The sequence below is a fragment of the Ambystoma mexicanum genome, chromosome 3q (genome assembly GCF_040938575.1).
Source record: "Ambystoma mexicanum isolate Mex_15411 chromosome 3q, UKY_AmexF1_1, whole genome shotgun sequence".
NCBI lineage: Eukaryota > Metazoa > Chordata > Amphibia > Caudata > Ambystomatidae > Ambystoma > Ambystoma mexicanum.
In genome coordinates this window covers 231,580,044-231,592,493 of record NC_090926.1, presented here as the reverse complement: position 1 = coordinate 231,592,493, position 12,450 = coordinate 231,580,044, and the positions used below count along the sequence as shown (strand labels likewise).

Here is a 12,450-nt window from a genome sequence, read left to right as displayed (position 1 = left end):
CAGGCCAGTTTTTTCCTTTGTGCTAGAACAGGAATCTCCACTGATCATGAACTCAATGCTCCTTCTTAACTAGGAAGGGTGGATGGGGAATGGATCCAAGCAAACATGTCGCTCATGACGCAGGGTCTGTGACCACAGGGAGCCGGAGAATCAGTCATCTAGGCTATGCGTATCATGGCGGGGTCACTAGATTGATGTACACCAGTCATACATATGGCTGAGGTTTCTACGACTCCCACAAGCAGGTTGCGTTATGGATCCCTGTTGGGACCCTAGGCGAGGCATAGCACATGCGTTTGCTGGCAGAACATGTATAGAACAAAAGAGAGATACAGGGACTTCAAATTCTCTGCACATTGAAAGAATTGCCCTGGCTACGCTCGAGAGGGAATCAAGTTGCTTTTTGTTTTGGGTGTCAATCCGGGGTCATGGCAGGAGATAACCCTGATCAAAGGAACATTGTGTCATGAAGTGCTGATTGATAGTCAATGGACTGCTTTAAAACATCTAGAAAATAAAACGTGAACTATAGCTGCCTTTTTCACGTAGAGCCCCAGAGCTCACCCACGCACCAATTATGCATTTGGATTTCTTTGAATTACACATTTGCATAATGCTTTCATAATATCCCTTTTTGTGTCACTGTGACCTGGAAGAGGCGGGGGATGCAATGCCGTATCTCCTGAAATGCAGGGAGGCCTTTAACACTAGCAGCCATTTTAAAACTTCATTAAGGAGTGTTCATCCAGCAGCTTAAGGCTGGACATTGCTGTCTGGAACGCTTGAGTGCAGCTCTAGGTCTCCGATTGCGGTGCAGATGTCTTCAGAAAGCAGTGGCTAGTGTGCTGGCTGAGAAGCCGGCAACAGTCAGGGTGGGAGATGGAAGGCCGGGAAGTGGCTGACAAGGGCCTACTAAGGACTGATGCATGATTGGAAGGGTGGAAGAGCTAGTGGTGTGAGAAAAGGGATTTGGGTGGAGGAGGCAGAGTGGTGTCTGTGAGCTGGGTGGTCAGTACCTCATGGATCATTGGTCAGTTCCTGGAGAATGGCTAAACAGTGAATATTAGGCAGCCGAGGCCAATACGATACATGACTGTCAACATGCTAGCAAGGGTGATATTTAATTTTTCGCATGTCAGAGTGAAGGTTTCATCCAGGCACTGCGGCACAGGGCTTCTTTTTTCAATTTCCCCCCCGAGTTGGTTAACATGACTTTTTCCCTTAAAAGCCCTCACCTGAGGCCTCATAATTGCTGCGAATGCTGACTATGCTGCTGAGAAAACTTTAAATCCCTCACTGCCAGGGTATCTCACGTAGCCTGTTTCCCTGTGAGAGTCACCTCACAAAGCTGCCTGTGTGGGCCCCATGGGTTGGTGACAGTTCGTTGTATGTTCCTGCCTGGACTGCATCCAGCTGTATCCACAGGGCACCCCAATTCTGAGCCCATATGCAAATCCAGTCACAGGTTCAATGGGCAGATATTGTTCCAACGAGTGATTGAGTGGGGCATGGATGCGACCATACATGATCACAGCTAGCACCTACCTTACGGAGTTGGATGCAGTTGTCGGACCCAGATATGACTTGTCTGTGGATTGTGTCTGGGATTTCAGCCTGAGTCAACGGAAGAAGCCTGTTAAAAACTGAAAGTGACAGCCCCCAATGATTGAGGGGATGCTAGCATGTGTATTTGGATGTACCAGGTTTGATTGGGGTTTGGACTTCCTCTTTGGCCCGAATAAAGCATGAAAGGTCTGCTCCCTTACCTTGCCAACACCATAAACGGATCATTAAGAGGCCTTCCCTGAACCTGAAGCAACCAGGGACGTTCTTAATGATTGTTCCCTGCGTGCTAACCGCTCACGCTCCTTGCCTTGCCTTGACGAGACCAGCCAGTTTACAAGCCCTCAAGGATCCCATGCTCCTAGGATAGTTGTGTTAACACTTTGGTGGGTGGACCCAGCACAAAGAGGCAGAATCAAAGCCAGGAGCCCACCCGAAACCAATGGAGCCTGTCACCGTCGGCTGCTACAACTCAGGAAGTGGAAGCTAGAAACCAGAGTGATACTCTTTGAAAAGTAGATGTCCTCCCTGAACGGCCTCCTCTGGACACCATCTGTACTCTCCGACACTAGATCTTCACCTCCAGCGAACGGGGCAAATCACAGATCCGGGTTTTGGCAATTCTGCATCTCCTTCATCACACCAGAAACTCCAGTGTTTCCACGGCTGTCCTTATTGCTTGAAGAGCGTCAGCTGTAGTGGAACCGCCACTGAAGCTACGCCGGAGCACAGGGATTACCAGTGTTGGCTTATAACCTTGCGAGGACCAAAGTGTGGACTGCCAAAGGTCAGAAATTGCCAGAGAAATGCGACTGTGAGGTTCCAACCACTGTGGGAAGGCCTGCAACCAAGACCCTGGGCCTCATTACGACCCTGGCGTTGGACCATGGTGCTATTAGCACCATGGTCCATGCCGGATTCCGCCATGGTGGATGGTGGATTTACCGCCCCATTCCAAGGTTGGTGGGGCGGTAAATCCCGATTCACCATGGCCCTTCCCCATTCCCATTTTTGGCCCATAGGGCTCAATGGGAATGGGGAAGGCGCTAATTACTGCACTGTAAATTACGGTGCCGTAATTAGCACCAAGGTCGCTTAGCGCCTTGGACTTTAACGCCTGCAAAAAGCAGGCGTTAAAGTGGGAATCTGGCGTTAAGGGTTTAACGGCGTCGAAGCCTTTTACGGCGCCGTTAACCCCTTAACACCAGGGTTGTAATGAGGCCCCCTGTCTATAATGTTGGCCCTATTGCCACCATTGGATCCTATATTTCTAGTGGGGAGTGCACAGCATAAGCATACGCATTCCACTCAGTGAAGCCCATCCTTCTCATACACTATTTCCCATAGGGCTGTAACCTGCTTGAACAAACACACTTCCCAGGGTCCTCCCATGGTACTTTATGATACCATAGGAACCTGGTTGACCTTAAACCTTGCTGCCGACGCTACCTGACCGGGTAAAGACTTAAAAAGGCTGCTTTATACATAAGGAAACTTTTCAAAATCAAATCATGTCCCTAAAACCTGCAGCAACATCTTACTGTTTACAAGATATAGCATATATTTTCATATAACTCTTTGTGGATATTCCTTTATTCAAGTCATACTGGGTTAGCCGGTATTATGTACCATACTAGAGTTAGCCTTCATTGCTCAACCTCTACTACCAATGTGTGAGCCAAGGAAAGCTTAAGAATGGCCTGTGTGCTCGGATTTAGGAGGGCACTCCTAAAGTCATGGTTGACTCCTTACAGGCAGTGGTCGAAGTGAGCGGGAGCGGTTGGGAGCGGTGCGCCTCTACTTTTTTAAAATTAAGTTTTACTGCTCCTATACTTTTGTTTTAAAAAGAAACCATTCTGGAACGGTTTAGTTTTTAAATAACTGTGTAGGAAGAAGTTGAAAATTGCACTTTCAGTACACTGCACTGAACGTTCCCTTAAACAGCAGGTGCATGTGTTTGGGGGTTTGTATTGTGTGTGGGAGGCAGTGTGGTGATGGGGTTTGTGGGAAGTGGGAGCAGGCTAGCAGGGAACATAGTTCCACTACTTCTTTTCGTACACTTCGACCACTGCTTGCAGAAAACATTGATTGACAGGTAGCACGCAGGAAAGGAATCTGACAGATGGCTGGCTAGTGACTGGCGTGTAACTTGGGTCGGAGCGGCAGGTGGGATAGCAGTGAACAAACAGCAAGGAGCAAAAAGAAAGGTGCGTGCTAGGCATCCAAGCAGTGCCAGGTAGCTAGACAGACTAATTAGGGTGCATGGTAAGTAAATAGGAATTGAGAGATGTTGTGCAGTGAGGGGCAGGTTATTTGCTGCTTAGTGAGCTCGCTCTGTACGTTAAGCTGAACTGATGCTCTGTGCTTTTGTTTGACAGGGTAACAAGGGAAAGACTGGAGTGATTGTTGCAGCGTACATGCACTACAGCAAAATCTCTGCAAGGTGAGGGAAGCCAAGGAGATGCCAAATGCCCACATCACTGCACACACCAGAAAGGCTGGGGTGTAATCATCACGTTCCCAATGCTGTGTATACAATCCAGCTTTCTGCACCTGCAATTCCAACACATAACTCTATAAAATGACACACAAAACATTGCCCATCAACACTTTGAGCCATAAGCATCTCGCCTGTTACCTTCCACAAAACTGACGTTGCCGCATACACCCACAATCAGGCCGTATCACACATATCAAAACCAACTTCTACACTGTCCATACCCAAAACTGGACATGCATCCTCTTTATAACTGACCTCCCACCCAACCAGAAAAACCTCCAAACACACTATGCCCATGTATCATCCGGAAAAACCTGTTTTTACTTTTACCTTTCAGAACTCCTGGGCACACATTATGCCTCCAAAACATGACTACCTTCACCCAGAAAAAGACTTTTGCACACCCCGAACAAAGTCACTTCTACGCCATCCCAAAAACACATCACTGCTAGCACCACCACCAAAACTGACATGCACAGAGTGCATCCCCAAATCTGTCCTCTCTCCTGCACCGCCCCAAAAGTTGACCTTCCCACACATTACACTAAAAAACTGTCGAACCCACAGAAAAGCTAAAAACTAACCCCACCACCCACATTCCAACCAATTTACCTCTGCACACACTGATTTAAAGAACATCTTACTTCCCCCTTTCAGCAGCCCAGATAGTGGACCTCACCACCGACCATGATCAGAATGGACATTAAATCGCACCATTCGCAACAATCACCCCCCAACACAGTCATGACAATGAGGCTACATCCATGAGTTGGCCCTGCCTTTGTTTCACACTGTTAACTATAATCTCTAAAAGTGCTCAGAATGTAAATACTTGTGTCTTGTTATGCTACGGCTCAGACTGTGACTTATCCCTGCTTATAACTCGGGGTGTGAGTTGTCTAAACCTGTTGCTCAGGCTGTAAATTGCCCTTTTTTTGTAAATGCTGTAAGGTGTCCTCGCCTGTCTGTTGTTGTAGGTTCTTTTGTCAATAATCACTGCTGTGAGTTTTTCTGCTCGTGAATACTTGTACCGTCTCAACTTTTGGCTAAGGCTGTATTTCATTCTCTGTTGCTGTACATCATGCAGTGAAATGTCTATGTTTATGTGTTAGAATGTAAGCTGTTGTCGCATGTTGTAGCTCAGGCTGTGGCTTGGGCTGTGAGTTGTCCTTGTTTGTGATTGTAGTTCATCTCTGAGGAATTACTGTTTGCGTCCCATGCTCCAGGCTGTTATGCAAGTCTATGCAAAAAGGATGAGCATACTCGTCCTTGGCACTAAAGGGGTTAAGTTCTTGTTGATGCATCTTTGGTTGTAGATTTTCCCTACCTGTTGATCAGGTATTAGTTGCTCTCTTGTGGATCCAACTCTGAGTTATATTTGCCTTGGGCCTCAAGCAGCGAGTTGACTTCCCTCATTAGGCTCAGCATGTACGTTATTGTCCCTTGTTATGGCTCAGGCTGCGAGGTGTGTCCACTTGTTGCCAAGGTTGTGAATTGCTTCTGTTTGTGGTTCGTGCTGTGGGATCTTGTGTCTTGCAGGGTTTTAGGTTGTGTGTTTTGCATTCTCTCCAACTCAGGCTGTGTGATTTCTCTTCTGTTGAGTTTCAGGCTATTTATTTCTCCATAGTTGCTGCTTAGGCTGTTTAGTGTCTTCTGTCGTTATGACTTTGGTTGTAGTTTGTATGCTCCTGTGTCTCCACTTGTCTGTTAGCTTCCCTTCATCTTCTCACCCGTGTATCTGCAGGTGGTTTGGGACATGACATGCTATCTCTTAGGGGACTAGGAATGTATGTGTCTAGCTGCTCACTTGTCCATTCCTCTCCTGCCCTGTGTAGTGCGGATCAGGCACTCAGCACTCTCGCCATGAGGAAGTTCTGTGAAGACAAGGTGGCCCCCTCCCTCCAGCCATCTCAGAGCAGGTAAGACAAACAGAGTGATCGGGGAGAGGGCTGAATGGGGAATGGCCAGAGCGAGATGTGATGCATAATAACATCTGTGGAGTGGATCCGGCGAACAATGGTTATGAAAGACTGAATACTATATCATCATATTGCCCATGACATTTAAACATCAATGTTGCTGAAGTCTGAAGCCCTTTGTGCCATCCTGCATTTCTGACATTCTTTGCTGGTTTATTTCTTGGACAAACCATGTCCACCTTACGGTTTCCCATGGTGCAGGGACCTTTGCATGATTTTATGCGTGGTCAGGTGTCATCCCCCAGTGGGATGACACCTGACCACACATAGAGATGTGTCCACTGTGCTATGGTATAACTATGAACTGTGTGAAAGTGAGTAGATGGTGATAGGAGAGTTTTTTTTATAAATGCCACTGGTGAGGGGGGTTTAGGGAGGCGGACTGTAGTAGTGTGCAGTGCTATCCTTTAAGATTGGGCCACACTCTTACTGTGGAGTGTGGATGGGCTCATTATGAGTTGGGCGGTAACCTGCCAGTGCTACAGGTGGGTTGTTGCTGAACTCGTAACACCGTTTCCACCGCCTAATACCCAATGCCAGGTCCCAGTGGCCCGGGATAGCAGGCAGTGGAAAGTGTAAGTCCCCATTGCCATGGAGTCCCATAGGGCTCCATGGAAATGGGGACACAGAAGCACCGACAGACCAGGGCCGTTGCTCCCGGCAGGTCAGATTTGCCGGGTGCACCGGCGCACGAAGGCAGAGTTGGAGTGTGGCGGTCCGGAAAGGGTGCCGGTACGGTGCAACCAGCACTCTTATTTCTGGACCGCCACACTCGGAATGAGGTCCAAGTAGAAGTAGAGACTGGTGTAAAGTACACATCTCAGACAAAGGATCACAAGTAAAGGATTGTCCACACTGAAAATATATGGACTGTCTATACTAACTGTAATGTTCATTAAAGACCAACCCTAGGGTAATTCAACAAAAAAGTACAGATACAAAACAGTAATAGTGTACAAAAGACACCAGTCACGCTTTAAACAAAACAGTTCAATATTTTGTGTGTGTACCCTGAGTATCTTGGGGACTGTGGCCACATTTGTGTGTTATCCGATGCTGTGGATCCGCTTGTGCCCATCTTGTGAGATGCTGAGACAGGAAAAGTCACTACTCCTCACAGTCTGTGCATGAGATGCAGTTTCTGCAATCACTTTACTGAAGAAGACCACAAGAAGCAATTGACCTCAAAGTCCTTCTCTCCTGAGCCTGGAACTTTCTTCCTAAAGCCAGCTGTGATGAATCCTCCTTGTATCCCTCTTCTGTTGCAGACTCGAGCATAGATTTGCACCTGACAGCCTAAGGCTTCTGACAGAGATAACGTCTGCTTTGAGGAAGGAAAGTGCTTAAAACAGAAGCACTGAAGGAAGACCGGCTTCACCAGAAAGGCAGATCTCAGTGCCCGGGGCAGGAGGCGCTTGCAGACTATGCCCTTGCCAGCCTGTGCTGCACCACCTGCAGCAGGTTGCTAGATGTGAACAGAGATCTTTGATGTGACAAACTCTTCTGGGACCAGAGATATTGCATCTGCGAGATTCCAGGGCGGTGGATGCGTCCACAACAACCCCGCTGCATACCTGGGAGGGTCTCCTCACTGCAGCCCCCAGAGGATATTTTGGTGTTTTCAAGTCTAAACTAAACAATATAAATTGTTCACTAATTCATTTCTTCCTAGGTTTACCAAAATACCGGCACCCTTACATTTTGAATTGGACAGTTACAGTTAAATTTTAACTTAAGTAATTGCTAATCTTTTTATAGTTTTACTATGGGGGGCGAAGGCGTCCAACCACCTGAGGGACTTGCATTGCTCGCTCCTTCCCCCCGTGGCTGCTGCGCGTTGAACTCAGTGGCTTGGTTGCTTGTAGGGATACTTCACCAAAGGCTCGCTTCGTTCGCACCCCCCCCCCCTTTTGGGGAATTGGAAAGTTGGAAATTATACCAGCAAGTTGGGGAAATGTGAGACAGAATGACAGCAGACCCATATCTTTAGGGCATACAATGACCCCAATTCAGAGCGTTACGGTACCGTCACTTATCACTTACACAACTTCATCACACAACTTCATCAGTTAATGTCAGTTAACAAACTTGAAATGCCTTAGTTGATTTGCTTAGTATACCATCAAAGTTGGATGCCAGTGGAACGGAATGTCACCAAACTCATATGAAACGTTACAAGAAATGATCACTTATACACAACTTCATCAGTGAATGAACTCCAGTGAATGGACTTCAAATGTCTTAGGAATTGCAGTTTGGAGAGTATGCCATTAAAGTGGGCGAAATGTGGAACCGAATGACACCAGAGCCAGGTCTGTAGGATATAGAATGACCCCAATTTAAAGCGTAACAAAAAAACAAAAGAAGTTACACGAAATTGTCACTTATACACAACTTCATCAGTGAATAAACTTCAAACGCCTTAGGAATTACTGATTTGGACAGCATACCATTAAAGTGGGCTGAATGTGGAACGGAATGGCACCAGAACCATGTCTATAGGACATACGATGACCCCAATTTCAAGCATTACAAAAATCATTACAAAAAACGTTACATAAAATCGTCCCTTATGATTTTATATTACAGGGTAGATTACTTTAATATATTTCCATTGAGTGAGTACACCCTTACTTGATTAGGCAGCTCACTGGAACATAAGTATTTCCTGTGTGTGGTCCTTGTGATTTGTGTGATATGATACGGCTCTCACCAGTATGGACTGTCTCGCGCAGAACGTAATGGCTCCCTCAGCCAGGTCTTCACGAGCTCACTGTGCAGGGCTCGTTCCCCTTCCCTCATTTTCTGAGCTGAAGTTGGGCGATGCCCTTTCCTGCCTGTAGTTCCTTCCTTTTCTGTACTTTGTTCCAGCCTATAAATCACTTCCACTCGCTGGTCTTTTCTGCTCTGGTCAAACAATGGACTACTTCCCGGCACTGGCTGGACTGTGCAAGCTTGGTGCGCTGGAATCGTTTGACTTCACACCTCTCTACACTGTCTCACCGACTCCTGCTTTGACCAAAGGATTCCTCTGCCTGTGCTGCTTCCAACGTCATGCTCTTTTCCTTGCTTGCCTACACATGCTGCAGGGTGTGTATGATACATGTCTATCTACGTTCTCCCCCTCTAGGTACATCAACTACTTCAGTGGTTTGCTTTCAGGCACTATGAAGATGAACAGCCAGACCCTCTTCCTGCACCACATTCTGATTCCCAACATCCCAGACTTCGAAGCCTTTGGAGGTAAGCAACACTGCTGCCGGGAGATGGGTGTCAGAGGGGCTAGTGATGAACAGATGATCCCTGGGGGTCTGCCATCTCCATGGCTCTCCTTCACCCAGTTTCTTATATTGCGCTTCATGCCGGACTCCCGCCTGAAGGCACAGTACCGCGACTGGGTACCAAACCCGTGCTGCTCAGTGCGGTCGCGGTCACAAAACGAGGCTGTTGCCCCTGAGCTATTGTTTCGCCTCTACGTTGAGAAGGTGTGCGTGTGTATAAAGAGAGGCCGTTGCTTTCCTCATGGTAGGATTTTGTGCATCCGGGGTGCTTTGCGATTCCTCTGGGACAGATTCATAATTTTGGTCCAATATTTTATACATTCTGACCTCGTTTTGGTTTCAAATTAAATGTGAGAAAAATAGGTTAAAAAAGATGAAATTATATGATGTCTAAAAATTGCATAACAATTTCTGAAGGTTTTAAAAAAAGAATCCAGCCCATGCCTTTTTGGTTATGTTGTCTGAAATGTGATTTTTTTTTTCCGTCCGTAAGAAATTGCTTTGCTCTTGCATATATGTAACTTCTTTCCTTGTCTTACACATGGCCTCATACCTGGTATGGGAAGGAAGTTAGGCCTCAGATTTCTACCTCCAATTTCTAGTAAATAGTTCCCATATTTAAAGTACAAAATGTCATAGACCCCTTTTCTGAGTCTGTCTTAGGTTATCAGAAATGAGGGGTATACCATTAATGAAACCTGTCACTTAATCCCTAATGATAAGCCCTTTCGAGGACTTGCTACAATAGACCCTTCCTTTAAAACACGCCCCCTAACTCTACCTCCCACCTTGAGTTAAATACACATTGGGCCTCATTCCGAGGTTGGTGCTAGTCATGGCGCTATTAGCGCCATGACTACCTCCAATACCGGTACGGTGTCTGCCCTCGTTCAATGGGGACTTACTGGTCGAGTCCGACCTTTGCGGGACCGGTAAGTCCCCATTGAAAATGTCAATCCCCATTCCCATTTGAGCCCCCATGCTCTGAAGTCCCTTTGCGGATCCCGTCCATAACGCCTGGTAAAAGCAGGCGTTAAGGACGGGGCCACAAAGGGACCTAGTAGTAGGGCGCAAAGGGTTTACCGGCACCGATGCCCTTAACAGTGCCCGGTATCCCTTTGCGCCCTAGTCGGAATCACCCCCATTATCTTGCATCTGCCCCATTGGCTGCCTCTAGTATTGAAATCCTTCCAAGGCAGAGGTTATTAGGTCGCTGTTGTGTTGTGACAGTGTTTCTCACATACACTGGCCACATAAAAGTATATGTTGTTATTAGCTACTATAAACTGTAGACATAGTGACAATGCACTTACACTGATTTTTTTACCCCATGGTGATTGTTCACAAAGTCCAGGGATCAGTGTGAACATGTATTTCTTAATACAAGTGTTGCTGGCATTCCCCTCGGCTCACACACCATCGCCTGGCTCATGATCCTCTGCATCGTGAGTGCTGAGAGGGTGACATGACCTGCCAATACTTCACTGATTTCCTCGGTGCAGTGTACTCCTATTGATGTCAAAACCGAAAAAGCAGCCTATTCGCCAAAGGTTTCCTGTCCTGTTGTGCAATGTGGTTGGGTTGCACCCAACCTCCCCGCCCCCAGGGGCAGGGGCACCTTATATACTGTCGTCCCATAACCTTTAGAATCTATCAATCCTGTTATTGATTTCCAGCCTCCATTTTTGCTACCAGCTAGTGTGAAGACTACCAGGGCCGGCCTTAGGGCGCCACCTCGGGGGAGCTTTCCCAGGGCTACCCCAAGCTGGCGTGGTGCAGAAGAGTCCTTTTGAAATTAAATGCGCTTGCGGGAGCGGGTGCATTTAATAACAATAGGATGCTGGCACCCTATTGAGATAAATACCTCCCTGTTGTGATGGGGGAACGGACAGCTTTCATTAGATCAGGGCGCTGATGCTTGCAACAGTGCCCTATTCCAGTGATTATCTCCCCAGTCCCGCGCCGGAGCAGGGAGTTAATCATCTTAATAGGGTGCAGCAGCACCCTATTGTTGTTAAATGCACCCGCAGCCTTCTCCAACCAGTGAAAAGAAACATTTGGCGCCCACAACTCCCCCCCAATTGACCTGGGGTGCGGCAGAGGGCAGGAGGGCACCAAATTGTTATTTTTCTGCCTGGGGGCTGCCGCCACTACGGACGGCAGTGAAGACTAGTGTGTAGTAAATTGTGACATATGCCATCTCTCTTTCTCTCTCTCTCTCCTATCTCCATTACACACACTTGTGCTGTCTCTCATCTCATTTGTGTAAGTCTGTAGTGTAGCCCTGCTGTGTTCCTTTGTTTGATTACTATTAAATGGCACTTACGCATAGGCCTCAAACTCGGCCAATGCTCCTGATGAATTTAAATGCAAATAGCCAAATGACTCTGGCATGCAGAGGCTTCAAGCAGAGAAGGGCTTGTTGTGCATGTGCTGCACGCTATGCACTTGCCTTGCGATGCAGGATGTGCTTCACGTTTCCCCGAAGGTTCATTTCTGAGTGCGTGCAGGCTGTTTGTTGGCTCTTAAACTTGACCATGGCCGGTGCTATCACTAGGCAAGGTTAGACGCTTGCCTATATGTTCAAAATGTTAGACCGGCAAAATGCTGCTTTAACTCAAACTACATTTGTTCTGCCTTGCCTTGTCTGGGATAGCACCAGGCTTGTGCACCGGCCCTGGCCCCTGCACACTGTCTGCAGGCTGGTGCTGGCAGCAGCAGCAGAGTCAGAGACCAGGTGGTGCTGTGAAGGTTGGGGTCAGGTCAGGCCTGGGTCACGAGTGGCATCATGGGTGTGGCAGCGCTGGCTGTCAACTGTGCATTGCGAATGGAGCACGCCATGTGCCCCTCTGCTCTGTTTGTCTTCTGTGCATCGTTATAAGTAAGTGCCAATCATCCCACGATATTCAATGGGAGGTCATGGAGAAAGCAGTGCGGGCAGATGCTGAACAAGAAGAGTTTCCTGCTAGTGCCTTGGCAGAAGGAGCAGAGTAATCAGGTGGGACAACCCGCCCATTTACCCAAACTCTGTGTCATACCCTTGTCCCTGTTGCTGTTGATACCCCTCTCTACAGTGCCTCCACAGTTTCCATGCATACCTGTTACTTGTAATAATGCCTCTATCCGA

At 47.5% G+C, this 12,450-nt stretch overlaps 1 protein-coding gene across 4 annotated transcripts in view; it reads left to right on the top strand.

Moving 5' to 3' along the window:
* Window positions 1-12,450, top strand: part of TNS2 (tensin 2) — a 590,960-nt gene that overhangs the window by 408,112 nt on the left and 170,398 nt on the right. For all 4 annotated transcript variants that reach the window (XM_069653619.1, XM_069653621.1, XM_069653620.1 and 1 more), the window contains 3 exons: window positions 3,942-4,006; window positions 5,899-5,982; window positions 9,173-9,285. In XM_069653619.1, the coding sequence (XP_069509720.1) occupies window positions 3,942-4,006; window positions 5,899-5,982; window positions 9,173-9,285 (262 nt within the window). The remainder of the gene's footprint in view (window positions 1-3,941; window positions 4,007-5,898; window positions 5,983-9,172; window positions 9,286-12,450) is intronic.